The 21,882-nt window shown below is 41.7% G+C and overlaps 1 protein-coding gene across 16 annotated transcripts in view; it reads right to left on the bottom strand.

Annotated features, from left to right (window-relative positions):
• The window catches only part of ATXN7 (ataxin 7), a 141,203-nt gene that overhangs the window by 85,506 nt on the left and 33,815 nt on the right, over positions 1-21,882 (bottom strand). For 11 of the 16 annotated variants that reach the window (XR_012431310.1, XR_012431311.1, XR_012431313.1 and 8 more), the window contains 3 exons: positions 20,638-20,736; positions 6,611-6,925; positions 6,309-6,377 (listed from right to left, as the gene is read on the bottom strand). Coding sequence is in view for 12 of the 16 variants with exons in the window: in XM_045385910.3 (XP_045241845.2) it covers positions 6,309-6,377; positions 6,611-6,914 (373 nt within the window). In the remaining 4 variants the exon portion in view is untranslated. Of the gene's footprint in view, positions 1-6,308; positions 6,378-6,610; positions 6,926-7,331; positions 7,402-20,637; positions 20,737-21,882 lie in introns of those variants that run through there. The other 5 variants (XR_012431312.1, XM_074032611.1, XM_074032610.1 and 2 more) reach the window with 3 other exon arrangements.

The following is a 21,882-nucleotide window of genomic DNA, read 5'->3' as shown; positions in this document are numbered from 1 at the left end:
TACGGGCCTAAAGAACACTGTCTGCCTTCTTAATCAAAATGCAGATTTGTTTCCCAGTGAATTTTTACTATAATTCCTAAGACCTATAACAAGGCTTCAGCTTCTCTAAACCAGCTCAGGGGCAGCAATTCTGGAGAATTTGAATGGAAATTCCATGAAAATTCTGGACTCTTTCTCCTGAATATTTACGTACCATGAGGGGCTTAATAGAACTCAGGGAACATTCTCATGGTCCATGGCTCTTGAAAGCTGAGGCAATAACAGCTCTATTCGTGCTCTGTATGTGAACTGCTCCCAATCAGGTGTATGCCATAAACAAGTGACAGTGAATGATAAAAGTGGACAAAGACAGCAACCTTCTTATGTGAAACCATTTCTTCTCTCCATTATTTCCTTCTAACTCAACATGTTTCTTTACTATTGAATGAACTCTTGGTTTAAGACTAACGGATTTTATTATTTTGAAGATTCTCCCCTTCAAAATAGACAGTTCAAGAATAATAAGATCACATTCTGCAATTCTGCAGATTGGGTTTCCTTTTATCAACCAAGGAACTCAGAATAGTGGTCAGCAAACTTTTCCTCTAAAGAACCAAACAGTAAATGTTTTGGGCTTGGTGGGTCATATGGTCTTTGCTGTGTGTAGTCAACTCTGCTGTTCACTGTATGCAGCAAGCAGCCACAGACAAGTAAATGAACGCCCGTGGCTACGTTTCAATAAATTTAGTTATGGACACTGACAGTGAAGTCTCATATAATTTTCACATGTCATGAAATCTTTTGAGTTTTTACTTCAACCAACGCAATGCAAAAACCAGGCAGGCAAGATTTGGCCCACGCGCCGCAATTGGGGAAAGTCCCTGCTACAGGAGGGTCTTTATGGGTCTCTGGGGGCTCCTGCAACTATGGGTTAATGAAGAGCTTACAGGTAAGGAGTCATGTGCAGGAGCTGTCAGCAAGGACGCTGCCCACTGTCACAGCAACGCTGACTCTCATCTATGGAGGTGTTTCTTAAGTGTGGGTGACCTGCAACCAAATCATCTGACTGCACCTTACATGCAAGCACCAGGTGATGCTGAGGCAGGGCACTTGGATTTTACCGATTCCTGTCTGAGGCTTGGTTTATATCTCCACGTAAGAGATAACCATACTGCAAGTACTGCCATCTGCAGAACCTTTACACACCCACAGAGAGGATCAGAAATGGTAGCCTGACTTGCCTCAAAAAAAGGTGCAGAACACAAAAAGCCTCCATTTTGCAGGAAGTTGAAGTCCATGTGAGCAGAAAAACAAAACCAGAAGAAATGATATGCTTCAAAATAATTCACTTTGGGGAGTAAGGCAGAGGTGAAGCAAGATTGGGTCATGACTCATTTGTTGAAACTGTGTGATGGATACAAGAAGGATCATTAAAATATTTTCTCTACTTTGTATGTTTCAAATTGTCCATAAGAAACAGTTGAGGAGAAAAGCAGACAAAAGAAACCCTAGAGAAAAATAGAAATGCTCTCTATTTCAGGGAGAGGAAATTATACCTACAATGTGCCTTTAATAGTAAAATACTTCACAAACACCTATTTGTTTTCCATTAATTAACCATGAATCATTTTTTTTCCCCTAGGAAAGAAAAAAGGTGGTACTGTGTTGACTCAGTCTGTGTTTACTGAGGCTATCCAACTCCCTAGCAAGCTTGTTTTGGGTTTTTTTTTGAACTCTAGTTGTCTATAGGTGCTAACCACACAGTTTTCCATCTTGCCCCAGGCTCAATCACCGTCAGGTTAATTATTGAGAAGGAAATCACCCATCATCAAGTATAGACATCACACTGGGTTGCCATTCTACTTCTTTGCCTAAATATCAGAGATAAGAGAGGTGATGTCCTGTCTGCACCCTTCCTGGAAAGTGTAAATGGAGCATTATATTAAGGACAGAGAAACAAAAAGTGCTGAAAGCTTCTGGCCTCCCCCGGAGCCATACAGCAACACCCCCTAAACACACAAGCACACAGAATACTATCTTTTTTGCAGTCACAATACAATGAAAAATTGGTCATTTGAACCACACACTAGAGTGACTCAATTCAATCTTCCTAGTAACTCTACTCATTCACTTTTGGGGCAAATATTTACAAGCACAATGGTGTGCAAGAGCTGAATATGCCTTCATCAACAACACCCCTGCCCTCAGGGAACTTACTCTCTAAACAATGAGCCATCACACAATGCAGTGCAGAAAGAAAAAGTAGAGTACTTCGATACCATACAACAATTAGCCTTAGAGAAGTTATGGACGGCTTCCCAAAGATGTCATCTTTTTCCAATTCCATTACTGACTCCTACAATGACACCATACAGGTTTTAAAATCTGCTGTGAAACTAAGGCATTTAAAGTTTTTATTTTTTAAGGGTCTCTAAATTTTCAGGCACTAATATAGAAATCCTAATCAGTTATTAGTACCAATTAATTCAATCTAAACACAATTTTGTTAAGTTTCACAAATCCAAAATTTGTGGAAGTCCAGAATTTCACAAATCACCTTGGGGAAAAAAACAGTAATTTGTCTTTTGAGTTTAATCATTTCAAAAACGTCAACCAGGCACAGTGGCTCATACCTGTCATCCCAACACCGTGGGAGGCTGAGGTGGGTGGATCACCTCAGGTCAGGAGTTCAAGACCAGCCTGGCCAATATGGTGAAACCCCGTCTCTACTAAAAAGACAAAAATTAGCCAGGCATGGTGGCAGGTGCCGCCTGTAATCCCAGCTACTTGGGAGGCTGAGGTAGGAGAATCGCTTGAATCCTGGAGGTGGAAGTTGCAGTGAGCCGAGATCGTGCCCATGACATTGCACTCCAACCCCGGTGACACAGCGAGACTCCGTCTCAACAACAACAACAAAAAGTCAAAATGTATTACCAATTTCTTCCCACCAAAATTAATCATGCTAACAACTAATACTACAAATTATAGAACAAGAATAAGGCAATACAAATACAAGAATGCAAACGAAACTAGGTTGACCTCTGAACGATAACCAAATTTTGTCTTAATATTTGCCTACTTGTGCTAAATGGCAGAAGAGGGATGATATACTACCTAAACCATAAATAATTTCCCTCCATCTAAATCAAGACTTCCAACTTTCTGCCACAATATTAACCCTTGGGTAGTCTTGCCTTGGGTAGGTTTCCTACCAAAACCACAAATAATTTCCCTCTATCTAAATCAAGAGTTCCAAACTTCTGCCACAGCATTAACCCTTGGGTAGTCTTGCCTGATAGGAGTTGGTCAAAGTAAGTTACAAGAAGAAGTGAAAAGAAAAAACAGGCAGAGTGCCTGGCTTAGCAGTTTTGAATTTTAGGGGTGGGGACATGTAAATGATCCTTTTGAGAATCCAAGAGAAGCTGTGAACACCTACCCTAGAAAACTGACACATTATTTTGCATACAATTTCAGCGGAACTACAATCCCCTGAAGCCTTTTCGAAGGTCAAAGATTAAAAAACCCCATACCTAGAAATATAGAACTAAGAAGTCAGGCCTAAGGTTATCAGCAGTCGGAAGAGTTAAAAGGAATTAGTGTGTACTGAGTCATTCACATGTTATCTAATTTAATTTCAACTCCTACAATAACCTTGGGAAGTTGGTATTATTATCTTCCAAAGAGGGAAAGTATATTCGGAAAGATGAAACAACTAATGCAAGGTTAAGCAGCTTTCTCTCACACCCAGGCTTTATAACCCCTAGGTCCAAAATTGCAAATTGGAGAATTCAAGTCAAGTGCATATTCCTAGAGATCTTTCAAGATGGGGAGTTTCTGGTGAGGGTGGTGGCTCATGCCTGTAATCCCAGCTCTTTGGGGAGGCCGAGGCGGGAGAATCACCTGAGGTCAGGAGCTCGAGACCAGACAGAGGAATCAGTATGGATTTAACTTCAAAACATCTTTTCTTAGTAGCAGATTTTATCCAGACAATGAATAATGGTCTAGTAAGTTTTGATAATATTAAATGTATTTTCATTTCTGAAGCAGCCTATAACGGTCTGTTATGAGAACATAAAGGTCCACTGAGTGAGTGCCGGACATCCTCAAACTTGGATTTTAAAATATCCCCAGAAAATCCACAAAGTCACAAACAAATGAAGAACTGACTGAATTTAAAACTTCAGTCTCGACTCAGGCATAAGTTCCAAGTGGCCTGGTAGCTACAGTATCCTCTAAATGGTTACAGCAGCTTTAAAAGGGGGAGGAGGGGAACCCTTAAAAAAACACTAATAAGTGCCGGGCGCGGTGACTCACACCTGTAATCCCAGCACTTTGGGAGGCCGAGGCAGGCGGATCACGAGATCAGGAGATCAAGACCATCCTGGTCAACACGGTGAAACGCCGTCTCTACTAAAACACAAAAAATTAGCTGGGCGTGGTGGCCTGCTGCCTGTAGTCCCAGCTACTAGGGAGGCCGAAGCAGGAGAATCGCTTGAACCCAGGAGGTGGAGGTTGCACGGAGCCAAGATCACACCACTACACTCCAGCCTGGCGACAGAGCGAGACTCCTTCTCAAAAAAACAAAACAAAACAAAATAAAAACACTAACAAGATTCATGTCCCTTTTGTGCCTCAAAGCAGGTAGTTTAAGGTCTTAAATCTTCATGGAAAACATGCTGATAAATGTATCCCAACAGAAAATAACACATACAGCAAAAATTAGATACAGTCCCCTTAATTTGGTTGGATCCCTGTCCAGCTCAAGGCACCCAGTGTAACATTAATACACTTAACTCATCCTTTACAGCAGAATTATTGATAATTAGAATCTTGTTTTCCCACAGATTTAGAAAGCTTTTATGGGATATGTATCCACACCCAGAGAATGAAAACTAAGAACAAGAGTGGGTCAGGTCCTCTAAAGCCCTACTCCAACTACTTCCTATGAGTTGCCACCTAGTGATTTTAACTTTTTAAGCCCAGGCAGGCTGCCAATTCAGCACTAAAACCGGACTAGCAACTGATTTTTCCTATTGCAACATCATCAACAAGTCCTGTGCTTTCCCTTGCTTTCCTTTACCCTCAAACAGCAATTCTCATTTTAAAAATGAACTAATTTGTTCTATAATCTGTTCCAATTGGAAGCTCTCATCGGGCTTTCACTGGTCTTACTCTTCCTCCCAGTGCCAAGAGACCAAGAAGTGGCCAATTCAAAAAAACTGAAACAGAGTTAAGTGAAGAAAAAGCAGGTGTGAAAAACAAGAAGGAAATGTGAAGACAGTAACAATGGGCAAACTTTGGACTTAAAAATGCTCCAGTTGCCAAAGTTCTACCTATTCTTGGGCCACAGACAAAAATTCTGCCAAAATAAACGGCTACAAGTGAGAAATAAAACTGCATTCGGGGACTATAAACTCAGTATTCCGGGTCCAAATCTCACTCAAAGCCTTGTCCTAAGTCACTGAAAGAATGACTTGAAACTGAACCCAAAGTTCACTGAACTTCAGAAGTCCTTTCTGACCACGGCGTGCCCAGGCCTAATGCAGGTATTAGACAGCAAAAGCTGACTATTGACAGAAAAAGAAAATCTCAAGAAAAAGTCTGACAGTTTCCAGATACCTGGCCTGACTTTCATTTGGAGACATACCTTTAGCTACAGCTATTTCCCTAGTGTATCTTTTTAACAAACAGTTTAAAACTAACAAATAATTAGATCCTGATTTCACTAGCTACGGGCAGTAAAGGCTTGTTTTACCAAATAAAATTCTGGCTTGCTTTCCCCCCGATCTTGGCAGCTCGCAAAAAAATGTGATCGAATTGCACTCCGGGTTATGATGATCTCTTTGTAGCATCCTCAACTTGTGCCTTAAATCCTACAGAAATAAGACTGCATAGATAAAGCAGGATCTTTAAGTTCAAAATTCGTTTCGACTGCCAACAAAAAATGTCCCCAAAGCATTCGTGGAAAGGTTTCAAAGCTGAGAATTCCTTCCTATACTCGTGTTTCTCCATAAGGAGATCAGAAATGCAGAGATCCAGGTTAAACTTCCCGCCGGTTCCCAGCACTCATCACCAATAATGCTGCTCCTGCCTGGCCACAGAAGGATTCCGGATGCTCCTTATTACAGGAGGCACCCAAACCAAACTTTCCAAGCGCTCTGCCCCCTCCCTCCCACCTCTCCTCAGGCAGCATCTTCGTAGGCACGGGGGAGTGGGGGAGTCGGGGAGTCGGGGAGTCGGTATGGTGGGCTGAAGTTCCCGGCCCCAGTGAAGTGTCAAGGAAACTTCCCAGGGGTTCGTACAAACTCCATCAGGGGGGCTGGACTCACCTTCCCGACAGAGCCCCATGACTTCTCGGTTTTTCCCAAACTCCTTGAAACTTTCGTCCAATTCTGTCCCTAGGAGATACACACACACAGGAGGAGGGGAGAGGCAGGTCAGTGGCCGGGAGTGTGACGCACGCTCACGCACGCACGGGGTAGGTGTGGGCACCTCCGCGTTCCGCAACCCATCAAACGATAGCATCTCTGCCCCTCGAGGGGGCGGGTCACAGGACGGGGGCGGGGGGAGGGGAGGAGACACGAGGGGGTCGCGAGAGGGTGAAGGGGGGTAGGAGGGCGTGGACACTCACCGTCCTTTCCAGGAAGTTTGGAAGCCTCAACCCACAGATTCCACGACTGTCCCAGCATCACTTCAGGACTGGGTAGAGGCCTGCGCTCCCCGACCGTCGCCATTGCGGCCGCCGAGGTGGAGGCGGCGCCGGGCCCGCAGTCCTCCGGCCGTGGGCGCCGTGGCGGCGGCGGTGGCGGTTGCTGCTGCCGCTGGGGCTGCGGAGGCTGCTGCTGCTGCTGCCGGGCGGCCGCGGCCGCTGCTCCGCCCGCCGCCGCCGCGCGGCGCGGCTCCCCCCTGACGTCATCTGCGGCCCGCTCCGACATTCTTTCCGCTCCTACAATGTAACAAAAAAAAAGGGGGAAAGAGTCGCGCGGGGGCCGCTTTTTAAGGAGGCGCCGGGGAGTTCCGGCGGCGTGCGCGGCCCGTGGACCGGGTGGGGCACGCTGACAGCGCCCCCCTGGCCGCCCAGCCCCCCAAGCCCGCCTCCTGGAGGCCACCCCCCGCCCCGGGCGCAAAGTCCACGGCGCGGGCTAGCTTTCGCTTTCGACTCTCGCGGCCGCCCGAGGGAGGGGACGGGCAGCAGGCGGCCCGCCACCGCGGCGCTGGGTCCCCTGCTTGCCTCTGCCCAGGGACCTGCCGCGGAGGCCAGCGCCGGAGCGGCCCCGCTCCAGCGCCGCGCCCCACCACGACAGCCCGCGCGGGGAAGCCCGAGCCGCACCCCAGGACCTCCAGTTGCCCACCCTTCGGCCGCTCGCATCCCCGGGCCCGGCCCGGCTGCCCCGCTCCTTCCTTCCGTCCGCGCGTCCGTCCGAGCGGCGGCGCCCGGCCGGCTCCCTTAAGCGGAGGCGCCTCCCGCCGCCTCCTCCCACTTGCCGGTCCCTCCCTCTCAGCTCGCTCCGGCGAAGTTTGCACGTCAAGCCCCCGGACTGGAGCCAGGGCGAAGTCGGAAATGCAGCCACCTATGGAGGAGCCGGCCGGCCGGCCCCAGGGCAGCGCAGGAGAGACTGGTGCAGGGGGCACTTTGCCCTCAGCTTGCAGGCTGCCGCGCAGTTGTCAAAAGCATGAATGGGAAGCCGCCGCAGAGCGGACGCCGGGCATGCAGGGGACCTTGGGCTGGCGGGGAAGTGCCGCCCAGGTGTCTGCCCAGGTGTCAGGACGAAGTACCGTGTGCACGCCACGCCGCCCACATGTGTGCCCCCGACCCGCAATTGGAAGTCACTTTGTGCGCCCGGGGAACTTGAATTCGTCCAGCAAAGAGAGACCATGAGATCAGTATGCGAGGGAATGGAGGAGAGTGAAACAAACCGAGAGGAGCTTTAACCCGTGTACATATTTTAGAAGCACCACCCCAAGTTTCTGGGTTTCCACTGCTCCTGGAAGTGATTCATTCACCCCAAAAATAAAAATCTGATTCATTTTTAACTTGAGTTGTTAGTCCTTCTCTCTTTATGGTTGTCTTTTCTTGGACAGGACGAGACCCCAGGGAGTAGGAGAATATAAGGAATTCCTACAAAACATGTTTAGAAAATACTGTTTTCGGTCAAATTTTGTTCACTAAATTAAGCATTGGCCTACAAAACTTAGCATCCCTCCCCAACACACACAATATTTGCTTAGCGACAGGCTACAGATGGCAAAATAAAAGGCTACTTAATGACCTAAAGCATTCAAAATACTTGAAACAGTAGCAGACCACACCAAACACTTTCAGTAAGTGTTGGTATTACTATTTTCTCAAATTGATGTGAACATTTGAAGCCGAGACAAAAACAATGATTCTGATCAGCATGTTTCACACTGCAGTAATATCAACTCCTGTAATGTGTGTCAGAGATGCTTGCTCCCAAGTGCTTTCTCTGACTAGATGGGGAGGAAGTGTAATTATCCTTTTTTTTTTTTTTTTTTTTTTTTTACCTCAAACATCTGGTTTGACAGAGGGGGCCAACTTCTTTGTTGGTCCAACTTGCAGAAACACAGAAAAGTTTACATAAGCATAAAAATTAATAAAGAAATGTTACTGCAACCCAAACAAGGTGGGACTGGTAAAGAGGGTTTGGGGTTCAAAATTTAAAAGCACACACACACACATAGACACACACACATACACATATACATACACACACTTTTATTTTAGAAAGATTTAGAAATAAGTCTGTAAAATTTTTTCGTGCATTGCATGCAAACAAGTCCAAAAAGTACAACCATGGTTACTTCCTGTCCTTATCAAAATAACCAAAATAGTAGAAATGATTGGAAAGATTTAATTTTAAAAATCATTTCTAAAGCTTTAACTTCCTCCATAAGACTATCAATGAGAAAAATGCACAGGAGTAAAACATATAATTCCCTTGACAGGAATATAGTTCCCTACTAACTTTTAACATAGCTTAGATGACCCCTGTGCAGATTTTCAATTTTTCATTCACGCCAAATCACTGCAAATCTGAATAATTACATGAAAACATCCAATCTCTGTTTTCCTAAAGTACATAATTTATTACTTGGAATTTTGAAATTCTACACTTAAGAAAAACGAAAATTTGGATTTTAACGGCATTTGAAGCTACCATTGAAAAGAAAAGCTTGCAGCCACCAAGCCACATAGATAAAAAAGGGCGCTTGCTTGTTAAGTACAGCTCTTCAGATCCCTGAAAGTACAAAGTGAGAACAAAAATAAGGAGAATGGCAAACATGAAGTATGGTCCTACTTCCTCAAGACATTGCTTGATTTTCCCCTTTTGGATGTGAAACGACTTCAAGATTCACTAATATGACTTCTAGCCAATGGGGATCAATACAGCAACTTAAGAGTACTTCAACTTCGTTCCCAATTCCTGCTTGATACCTCTTTCTTTCTTCAAAGTTTTTGATTGGTTTAATAAAACACAACCAGGCTTAAAATGAAAAATATTAAGTATCCTCTTGGCATTATGATCGTTACTAAGGGAAATTATTATGAATAGCAGCTACCAATTACTGAGTTCCTCAATACTCAAAACTAATAGCAGCTATCAATCATTGAGGAATCTCATCAATAAGCACTATAAATAAATGTCTTATATCAAACTGAGCAATTCAGCTAAATCCTTTAGGAAACTTACTATCAAACTGAAGAGGATGTGCAGACAAGAGATTGACAGGCATTTCCTGGTATTTCTCCAACCAATTCTCTTTTGCTGCAGACAATGCATTTTATCCACTCTTTCTTCACCCATAAAAAAGTCCTAATTCCTAGAAATGTTCTGATATCCACGATTGTTAGAGGTTTCCTTAAAGTTGGAATGAGTCACCAAAAAAAGTCAAAACAACAAGCTGAGGCAGTGCATCTGATATTTGAATTTTGGCAACTTTTAAAAGCGTTCCTTATGCAAAGCACACTGTTTATAAACAAGAGTACAACAGAAACCCAATACTTAGCTGTATTATCTACAGGCCCACAGTAAAGAACTTGATGACCTCTTACCTAGATAATCTTCCCTTTCCATACCACCAAATTATAAAAAGAACATAAATATATATAAATTTTTTGTGTGTTTGTGTCTGTGGAGATGACAAGGTCTCACAGTGTTGCCCAGGCTGGTCTCAAACTCCTGAGCTCAAGCAGTCCTCCTGCCTTGGCCTCCAAAAGTGTTGAGATTACAGGCATGAGCCACCACACCAGGGTAATACAATTTATATTCACTTAATGCTATTTTAATATAGTATTATGCCTGTATAATATCAATCAGAGATTCTGCCAGTACATTTCTGATGATGCCTTGTAACTCTGAGGAACTTCACTGTCTGCAAACTGAAGTAATATTCATTGTATATGGCTTGAGTAATGAGTATTCAATGTATCCAACAATTCCTGATTGCCTGCTACAGACCAGGCACTCTACTGGGCACCAGGGTGAAGATAAGATAGTAATTTCACTGAGTATGTGAGAAAAGTAGAAAGCAGGGGAAACAATTCATGAAAACACTCTTGTGGAAACAAACTGTCACCGCCAACTAGATTGTATATGGCTTAAGAACTGGGCTGTCAGAGGTGAAGTACTGCAAATTCTGTGCATTTCATCCCTTCCAAGGACGTATTTAAAATGTGGTCTTATCTCATCACCCAAATTTAGGGATGTTCTCAGTAGATGCCAAGGGTAACAAGTCTCTCTTTACAGAAAGGATTCTTTGCACTCATAAAATGTTTTGTTCAAAGGCCAAAGGTGTCACAGTGTACAAAAACAAAACAAAAAGTTGACCTTTCCAACATTAAATCCAGTTTAATGTAAAAAGGCAAAAACTACCCAAAACATTTCTAAGATACAAGATCCCACACAACCATTTTTACTTGGAAAAAACCACCAGTCCCAATACAACATTTTAATAAACTTGAAAAGCAGTAAGTACAGTATACTTATCTGTGTAAATTACAGGGTTGGTAACAGAGATTCTCCATTATCAACCCCAAAGGACTGAAGTCATTTGAGCAGCAAGAAACTCAGATCCACTGAATTAGGAATGTGTTGGCTTTGGTTTCTTTATATCCTCCTAAAATTGGCTGAGCCTTTGTTCAAATCCTCTCTCACTCCTCTGACTACATCTTTCCCTTTCCTTCTTTCTTCTCCAGAAAGAGCCAGGGCTGTATTCTGCACAAGAGGCATGCCTTTCCTTAACTATGCTCCCTCTAGTGAAATACCTTATAGCTTGTCATGAATATCAGTATTCCAGTAGAGGGAGAAGAGTGGAAAGAGTAAATTGAATTCATCAGCTCAGTGGTTGGAATTGATAGCAATCAAGTGCAAAATTAGGAATAATAAGGACAGTTGCAACAGTGAGGACTTAAAGACATAAATAGCTTTTTAAAAACTTAACCTGTACACATACTTGTTCTACAGTAAAATGTATCATTTGCTAAACATCTCAAAGCCTTGAATTTTTGGACTGTTTTCTTAATCATATGTTTTCATGTACATATGAACTCTCCCAAAGAAACATTCACCAGTAATAGTAAATTGCTTGAAAAGAGAAGAAAATTTCAAAATACACATATAAAAGGTAATAATAAATTATAACATAAAAGGTAATTAATAATGCCCAATGTTTGTAGGGATTTAAAACTGGATTGTAGTTTTATGACAAACTTGATTTGAAATGTTGATTTAAAGTCATTAGGCTGAGGAGTTTTTTAAAAATGGAGAGTTTTAAGTTATAGAAAAGGAATGGAGGCCAGGTGTGATGGGCTGACGCCTGTAATCCCAGCACTTTGCGGGGCCAAGGCTCAGGAGTTCAAGACCAGTCTGGGCAACACACTGAGGCATCGTCTCTACTACAAAAAAAAAAAAAAAAAAAAAAAAACAAAAAAACAGCGAGGCATGCAGGCATGTGCCTATAGTCCCGGCTACTTGGGAGGCTGACGGGGTGGACTGCTTAAGTTTGAGAGATAGAGGCTGCAGTGAACTGAGATCGTACCACTGTACTCCAGCCTAGATGACAGAGCAAGACCCCATTTCAAAAAAAAAAAGAAGACAAGGAATGGAAAAGTTGGACAAATATTCAGCTATAAAAGGAAATTGACTGTATAGAGTTCTAGTGTACTGCCTCAGCTACCATAAAATGCAGGTTAAACACACTATTAAACATAATTTCCCATGTACCTTTGCACTGACAATGCTGTAAATATCACCATTTTTTTGGGCTCAGCCATTAAGAGCATGGGTTCTAGGGCCTATCTGCCCAGGCTGAATCCCACTTCCACCACTACGAGCTGTATAACTCTGGGGAAATCACTTAGCCTCTATGTGCATGTTTCTACATCTATAAAATGAGTAAAACAAGAGTAACTACTTTATGAGGAACATTAAGAAATTAACAGTGCAAAAGCACACTGTGTCAGCTATTATTATTAGCACCACGCTTGTCACACAGTAAGCCCTAATTCTAATCTATGTATGCTATACTATCAGACCAATCTTGCTGAAGTATGGCTTTAGCCCCTACCATTTTTAGGGGCTCTCCACTGACTGATAAAATAAATAAAAACTTCTCTCCTAGCATTCCAGGTCCTCTACAATCTGCCCCTGCCTCAGCTCCACCACTTCTACAGGGTTCAATTGCCTCCTGCATGTAGTCTATGGTCCAACCCAAATGACAAATTCAGAACTTCAAACATGCCCCCACCCCAACTCCATCCAACTCCCAGCTCCCAAGTCTTTGCTCATATAGGTCACTCCATCTATAATAGTTTCCCTCCCTTGGCTGAAATCCTGCTGTTCACTCAAAGTTCTTCCACAAATTCCATTTCTTTAACAAACTCTTTCCTGAACCCTCTCACTAAGCACACGGGAACTCATCCCCACCTCTGTATCACAGGACTTCATGGATTCAGAGTTAAGAGTATATGCTCTGAAATCAAGGTGACAATGAGACATACATTTAGTCTCCCAGAGATCAACAATTTGCATTCCCAACATAAGGGTGTTATTTAGAACCTGGAACCCACTTTCCCACAAACCATAAGATGAGTTGTAACCATGTCTCCAAAATGGTCAGCAAAATGCCTTTGGGGTGAACCCAAGGACTAACAATGCAGGTGTGTTAGTATAAGAGGGAAAGAATAACACAAATGTTTCTTCCTCCTTTCCTCAGCCAAGGTCCAGCTCTAAGCAAAGCCATAGATCCAGTAAACATGGCACCCTTGACTCTCCCCAATTCTCTCTTTGCACCGTGGTCCAGGAGCCTATCTGGGTTTGTACTGCTTCTCAACAGACTGTTCCACAAAAACTTGCACTCCCTTTCCACCTCCAAAGTAAAGCTCTCCTATTCTTGGTAGAGTTTTCTTTGGTAGAGTTTTCTTGGTAGAGTTTTTCCTGCAGATTTAACTATTTTTCACTAAGGTGTGTGAATGACTATGAATGAATACAGTTATCTGTCCTCCTCTCCTCCCAAGTACACACATAAAGAAATATGAAGAGTAAGACCTTACCCCAAATTACTTCTAGGTGTACTGGTCCATAAACCTTTCTTCCTAGAAACACAATTACTAACTACACTCTTACGGTCATTCTGATTTTAAACGACATAATCTATGGCTCAAGGCAAATATTTATTTTCACCAATTTAATCTTTTATTTTAACCAATATTCTCTTTTGATCAACATAAAATTTTCAAGACCTTGAGGCCTTGATCCTCTGTCCACTTCCTACTATGCCCCCACGTCTACATCAAGGTGTTCTAAGTGAAGGAATTTCAGGAATGGAAAAGGGGAACCAAAACAAAATTGCTCCTGGTGAGAAATCTGCCTTTCCTGCCTTCCAGAGCTTGCTCCATCTCTTTGGAAAACAGGTATTTTCAAAAAGCATGAGGAGTTTTCCAAATGGTTTCTGGGGCAGTGGCAGCAGAGCAGCAATCACAAGCGGGCGATTAGTGGGCTGGAATCTAACTTATCAGGTATTTCTTTTTAAAAACAGAGCCAAGGCCAGGCGCAGTGGCTCACACCTGTAATCCTAGCACTTTGGGAGGCTGAGGCAGGTGGATCCCAAGGCCAGGAGATCAAGACCATCCTGGCCAACATGGTGAAACTACATGTCTACTACAAATACAATAATTAGCTGGGTGTGGTGGCACGTGCCTGTAATCCCAGCTACTCAGGAGGCTGAGGCAGGAGAATCACCTGAACCAGGGAGTCAGAGGTTGCAGTGAGCCCAGATTGCGCTACTGCACTCCAGTCTGGCAACAGAGTGAGACTCCATCTAAATGAAAACACAGCCAAATGGGTAAATTGAATGTCATCAGAATTAAACTTCTGTGTTTCAAAGGATACCATCAAGAAAATGAAAACCCACAGAACCTACACATTTTTACAAATCATATATCTGATTAAGGGACTTGAACTAGAATGTAGAAAGAACTCTTTCAGCTCGGTAAATTAACAACAAAAACAACAAAATAAGTTCAATATCATTAGTCATTAGGGAAATGCAAATCTAAATCAGAGATACCACCTCTCACCCACTAGGATGGCTGTAATAAACAACAACAACAACAACAGAACAGAAAATGAAGAGTGTTAGCAAGGATATGAAAAAAACTGGAATTCTCATACATTGCTAGCAGGAATGTAAAATGGTGTAGCCATTGTGGAAAACAGTGGTAGTTACTCAAAAGCTTAAACACAGAATTAGCATATGATCCAGCAATTCCACTTCTAGATATACACTCAAAAGAACTGAAAGCAGAGACTCAAAGAGATACTTGTGCACTAATATTCATTAGCAGCATTATTCCTAAAAGTCACAAGGTAGAAACAACGCACATGTACATCAACAAATGAATAAACAAATTGTGGTATATCTATACAAAGAATATTATTGCCAGGTGCGGTGGCTCATGCCTGCAATCCCAGCACTTTGGGAGGCCAAGCCGGGCAGATCACGAGGTCAGGAGTTCAAGACCAGCCTGGCCAACATAGTGAAACCCATCTCTACTAAAAACACAAAAAAATTAGCCAGGCATGGTGGTGCACGCCTGTAGTCCCAGCTACTTGGGAGGCTGAGGCAGGAGAATCGCTTGAACCCGGGAGGCGGAGCTTGTGGTGAGCCAAGATTGTGCCACTGCACTCCAGCCTGGGCAACAGAGTGAGACTCCATCTAAAAACAAAAAAAACAAAAAAAAAAAACAAAAAAAAAACATTATTCAGCCATAAAATGAAGTACTGATACATGCTCCAACATGAATGAATCTTGAAAACATTATGCTAAATGAAAGAAGACAGACAACTAGGTCACAAATTATTTGATTTCATTTAGGTGAATTATCCAGAATAGGCAAATCCATAGAGACAGAGAGAAGATTAGTGGTTTCCAGGGGCTGAGGGAAGAGAAGATGGAGGGTGACTGCTTAGGAATGGGATGGGGTCTCCTCTGTGGGTGATAAAAATGTTTTTGACCTAGATAGAAGAAACAGTTATACAATCAATATTGTGAATACACTAAAAACCATTAAATGTACAGTTTAAAGGGGTAAATTTATGGCATTTGAATTACATATCAATAAAGCTATTTTTTAAGCCAACATTAAAACTTGGAAAATTTCACAAAAAATTCCAGATTGACTTTTCTTGAAAAAATCCTAAGTAAAATCTGACACCACCAGCCACAGCATTCCTCATGGGAACATGAGTTGGAGATGAAGCTGGTCCTGGAACCCATCTCTGCCACTACCTAACTCTGGACGTTGGCAGGACAACTTTTTCATCTGTACCTCAGTTAGCTCCTCTGCAAAAGGAAGATAACAATAATATCTACCTCATGAGCTTATGAAGAGTCAATAAATTAACATGTTCAGAATAGTGCCTGGCACATATTAAGTGCTCAGTGTGTGTTAGCTACTTTCACATTTTATAACAATTCATCCTCTAATAGAGGTATGTAACCGTTACTTTTCAACTTTTTGTTTTTACAAATAAAATAGCATATAATGTAATGGTCCAAAAAAAAAGAAGTGCAAGACAACCAAGATAAACATTTTTTAAAGAAACATGCAAAAAATACTATGAATCATATGTGCCTATTTTTGTGAAAAAGTGATGATGATGATGCTAAGTTTATGCAAAAAACAGTCTAGATAACTCTGGATTTACCATATGAGAAGCAAGGGGTAAAAGAATTAAAGGTGCTTTAATTCTTTAAACTCAAAGGAACTTTTTATTAGCATATATATTTATATAATGTTTAGATTTTTTATCAACATAGTTTTATAGTCAGGATGATTATTTTAAAAGATGATTATCCTTTTATAAAGTGTTTTTTTAAGAAGAAGAAACTCTAAATATTGAAACTTTTGTGAGATTGCCACAAAACTCTGTTAGGTAAGTAGCAACGGCACAGACTGATAAAACTCACTGCCTTTGCTTGAAACTTCATCTTTAGTTGCAATTCCCAGAGCACCAACCTCTCTTGAGTTTCCTTCTTCCTCATGGAGTATATGGTGCTATATTTATAGCTGCTAAACTCCTTGGCCAGTCAATATCTTTCAATATCTAGCCAAACCTTTTCCCACCCTTAGCATCCACCACTGCCCCTTACAAAGACTCCACTCTAGCTAAACTACCTTCTCCGGTCTAAGACATAAAGTACACATTTCTGAAAGTCTTTCTAAATGCCATTATTTTTTAAATACAATTCACATAACTAAAATTCACCATTTTCACCATTTTATTATTATTTATTTATTTTGAGACAAGGTCTCGCTCTGTTGCCCAGGCGCAAGTGCAATCCAGCTGGTGTAATCACGGCTCACTGCAGCCTCAACCTCCAAGACTCCAGTGATCCTCTCACCTCAGCTCCAAAATAGCTAAGACTAAAGGCACATGCCACCACGCCTAGCTAATTTTTGTACTTTTTAAATAGAGACAGGGTTTCAAGTGTTGCCCAGGCTGGTCTCAAACTCCTGGACTCATGTAATCTTCCTGCTTCACCCTCCCAAAGTGCTAGATTTACAGGTATGAGCCACTGCACCTGGGCTTTAACCATTTTAAGCGTACAATTTAGTGACATTTAGTACATTCACAGTGTAGTACAACCAATATTACTATCTAGTTCCAGAACATTTTCATCACTCCAAAAGCAAACTCTGTATTCATCAAGCAGTCACTGCCCACATTCCCTCCCCAACCCCTGAAAACCACATCTGCTTTCTGTCTCTATGGATTTGCCTATTCTGAATATTAAATGAAACCACATAATATGTGGCCTTTGTGTCTGGTTTCCTTCATTTAACAAAACGTTTTCAAGGTTTATCCATGTTGGAGCATGTTATCAATACTTCCTTCTTTTTATAGCTAAATAATATTCCACTGTGTGGTATACACACACACAATGGTATACTATTCAATCTTTAAAAAGAAGGAAATCCAGCCAGATGTGGTAGCTCACAACTGTAATCCAAGCACTCTGGAAGGAAGGCCAAGGTGGGAGGAACACTTGAGCCCAGGGTTCAGGAGTTCCAGACTAGCCTAGGACACATAGTGAGACCCCTATCTGTATTTTTTTTTTTTTTTTAAAGAGAACTCCTGTCATTTGCAGCAACACAGATGAACCTGGAGGATATTATGTTAAGTGAAATAAGCCAGGCCAAGAAAGACAAATAGGACACAATCTCACTTATATGTGGAATCTTAAAAAGTTGAATTCAGAGTAGAGAATAGAACGGTGGTTACCAGAGGATAGAGGTGACGGGTTTAGGGAAAGTTAGTCAAAAGGTACAAAATTTCAGTTAGGAAGAACGAGTTCAAGAACTTCAGCTGCAAAACATGCTTACTATAGTTAATAACAATGTGTTGTATTCTTGCAAATTGCAAAGAGACTAGATAAGTGTTCTCACAACCAAAACATAAGTATGAGAAGTCATGCCTACCTTAATTAGCTTGATTTAAGCCATTCCACAATGAATACATATTTCAAAAGAATACACTGTACATGATAAACATATCCAATTTTTACTTGTTAATGAAGAAAAAAAGGTAAGCGCCAATTCAATGGCAGGGATATTTGTCCTTTCGATTTACTAATTTATCCCCAGTGCCCATAAGAGAACATAGCACGTAGGTTGGCACCCAATAAGTCTTTGTTGCATGAACAGATATTGGGCCTACAATCTGTTGCTGAGAAGGGGTTGCCACATTAGATGGATCATGGACTGGATGGTTTCTCACAGTTCCACCTTGCTCACTTTATTTCCCCTCTCTGGTCTCTAGAGACTTTTGAACTTGTGACTCCTCTTCTTTCTCTGCTTCTTGGTCACTTACTTCCTGGCATCATATTAATCTTTTCATTGGTATAATATTCAAAAAAGCCTAAGTTATCACTGCAGTCCGTGTAAATCACCTCCTATTCTTCTCCTTTTCCTCCCAGGGACAATCCCCATGCACACAGTAAAAACTCCATAAACAGGCACTAAAGAGCTCCTTTGGCATTCTGCCAAACGTGTTTCCTCTTAGCTTCTCCCTATACTCCTCCATTGTCAGTGACTGGACACCATACAGGAAAGCCTGTTTCTCTCTTCTCTGGCACCTTGCAGACATGACACAATGAACAACATTCAATGTGATGACTTCAATGATCACTGAAAGATATCTCTGCATATCCCTTCAGCTTTAGTCCAGAAAAATTTTAAGAGACTGTTTTCAAGGTAGAGACTTCATAGCTCCCCAAATTGTTCTTTTAAACATCTCAATAGTACTAAGACACTTTCTGTGAAGCTGTTTCAGATTGTTAATGGTAAAAATGTTATCTTTTATGTGTTGTCTGAAATGCTACCATTTTTGTTACAGTTGCCTAAAACCTGATTGTGGCATCACATTTGTTACCTAAGTATGTAAGATAATTGATTCCAGAGGCTGAAACTCCTTTAATCTTGTTTCCATTCTGTTCTGTTTTAGTCTTTAATGACTCATCTTAAACTGCACCTTAACTTGTAAGTTATCTCATTCCTTTCAGAAGTAGGAGAATAATTTTGTTGTTGTTGTTGCGTGCTTTTTAAGATAGGGTCTTGCTGTCGCTGGGGCTGGTGTGCAGCTGCATCATCATGGCTAACTGCCTCAAGCTCTTGAGCTCAAATGGATCCTCCTGCCACAGCCTCCTGAGTAGCTGGGACTATACGGCATACACCACCGTGCTTGGCTAATTTTTAAAAATTGTTTGTAGGCCGGGCACGGTGGCTCACGCCTGTAATCTCAGCACTTTGGGAGGCCGAGGAGGGCGGATCACGAGGTCAGGAGATCGAGACCATCCTGGCTAACATGGTGAAACCCCGTCTCTACTAAAAATACAAAAACAAAATTAGCTGGGCGTGGTGGCGGGTGCCTGTAGTCCCAGCTGCTCCAGAACCCAGGAGGCGGAGCTTGCAATGAGCTGAGATGGCACCACTGCACTCCAGAATAAAATAAAATAAAACAAAATATTTCTAGAGTTTGGGGTGTAGCTATGTTGGCCAGGCTGGTTTCAAACTCCAGAGCTCAAGCAATTCCTTCCACCTCAGCCTCCCAAAGTCCTGGGATTACATGTGTGAGCCACTGTACTCAGCCCTGTTTTTTTTTAATCAAAATTCCTCCAGGAATTTTCTGCTTTGTATTATGTGAAATTTCACCATTATCCTCCCCAAAACAGTAAATGTACAATGGTGGACATGCAGTGAGAAACTCCATTAATGTGCCAGGCATTGGAGGCTCATGCCTGTAATCCCAGCACTTTGGGAGGTCAAGGCGGGTGGATCACTTGAGGTCAGGAGTTCGAGACCAGCCTGACTAACATAGCAAAACTCCATCTCTACTAAAATACAAAAATTAGCCAGGTGTAGTGGTGCACACCTGTAATCCCAACTACTCAGGAGGCTGAGCCACAAGAATCACTTGAACCTAGGAGGTGGAGGTTGCAGTGAGCTGTAATCACACCGCTGCACTCCAGCCTGGGTGACAGAGTGAGATTGTCTCAAAAAAAAAAAAGACACTCCATTAATGATGGCTGCTATTTTTGTAATGATCAGAGACTACTCATTACCATAGAGCTGTCTGGCAGCCTGGGCAAAGGCACTGGGCCCAGAAAGTGTGCCTGAAGAACGCCTGCCTGTTTTACAATCTTGCTTAGGATCTTCACTGCCCTAAGCAGCTGGGTCTACATTACATGGAAAGACAAGAAAACAGGAGCTGGGGGAATGGTGCTAGAAAGAAACAAGAGCACTCTTTTGGGTAACTTCCAGAAAAAAGTGGGTATAGACTGGGAGAGAAGGAGGATTCTATAACTAAAGTCTTCCTGCAATTTTAACAAATTTGGAGGGCATGTTATTTAGCAGTTTTTGTGTTGAGAAACAAATACCTAATAATATCATACTCCTAAATTCATTGTCATTTCATTTTTCTAAGATCATATTCAGGATTACATTTAACATTTGAGATCTTACACAGATGTCTCAAAATTAACAAACTATCATCCTTTGGTAAAACTCAAACTCTATTATAACTGGAAGCACTGTATTTGTTCAACTGTGCTTGCGATATCAGAACAGCCAGTTACCTTTTCTTTGGAGGGTAGGCCAAAAATCCTGATCGATTTACCAATGGATCTTCATCTGCTGCAATTGTGAAAGCTCGTTCGTCTTAATTCGGTTCAGATCTACAAAAACAGAAAAAAGGCAAATGGATGAAACAGTGGATGGACAAAGCTAATCAGAAACATACAGTCTCATTGGTTGCCAGATATTCCAAAATTATATGTGCTTTGAGATGTCAAACTGTTAAATTTCAAGACATTTTACCAATTTTATAACAAATGTGATTTGCGTGTGTGTGTGTGTGTGTGTGTGTGTGTGTGTGTGTTACAATGAACTTAATTGGCTATATTTACAATAAACTAAGAACAAATGACTATTCAATATGTACACAGTTAGCCTCCTGGGGCTTAAAATCATTGTATGTAATTTGCACTAATGAGTTTCCACTTAATTTTTAAAATGGCGATTCAGAAAGCCTGCTCCTATGAAACTTGTCAAATCACAGATTTTAAAAATACAGATTGAATAAGATTATTATTTGGAGAGCTCACGCTGTCCTTCTTTATCATTTCAGCAGTTTATAAAAGCAATTTTTAATACTTCAACAGGAAACAAAAATTCAATTGAACTATCTTCCTAAAAAGCACAAGGAAACTATGTGCTCCATTATCTTCATAGTAGTGTGCATATATTTCAGGTAAAATGTGCTTTTTAATTAATTTGTAGAGGACCAATGAGTTAAGGAGTCAAGAAATTACAGATTAACAAACCAAAGTTAGAAAATAAGCTGGTCTTCAAATCTCACATGCAGAAGAGAAAAAGCAGCAAACACGGGCAATGACACAGCTATGGGGCAGACGTTGTCAAGGTATAAAGCACAAGACAGGCTGAGCTCATATGAAAAATTCACTACTCATATACTTCTCTCCCTGTAATCCTCACTGGCTATAAAGCAAGATATGGAGGAGGTAATATTGCTTTGCTCAATTTTTATTTATTTTCATGTACTCTAAAAATGGTAACCAAATGTTTCTATGGCCTGAGATCCTAAGATAGGAATAAAGCATCGCTGAAAATCAGTGGCTGAAATTATATGCCATGTTTTGAACATTTATTCATAATTATCTTTATTAGGTTTTAAGTTATTTCTAGGTCATACTGCTTCCCTCTCCCTTTTTAAAAGTGTCAATTTTATTCACTCAAAATGCTATTCGGTAATGCTTAAAATCATTCCTACAATCTTTATAAACCAGATGTTTCTCTTCAGA

The sequence above is a fragment of the Macaca fascicularis genome, chromosome 2 (assembly GCF_037993035.2).
Source record: "Macaca fascicularis isolate 582-1 chromosome 2, T2T-MFA8v1.1".
Lineage (NCBI taxonomy): Eukaryota > Metazoa > Chordata > Mammalia > Primates > Cercopithecidae > Macaca > Macaca fascicularis.
The sequence above is the reverse complement of the archived record's forward strand: the minus strand, read 5'-3'. Positions and strand labels throughout refer to the sequence as shown.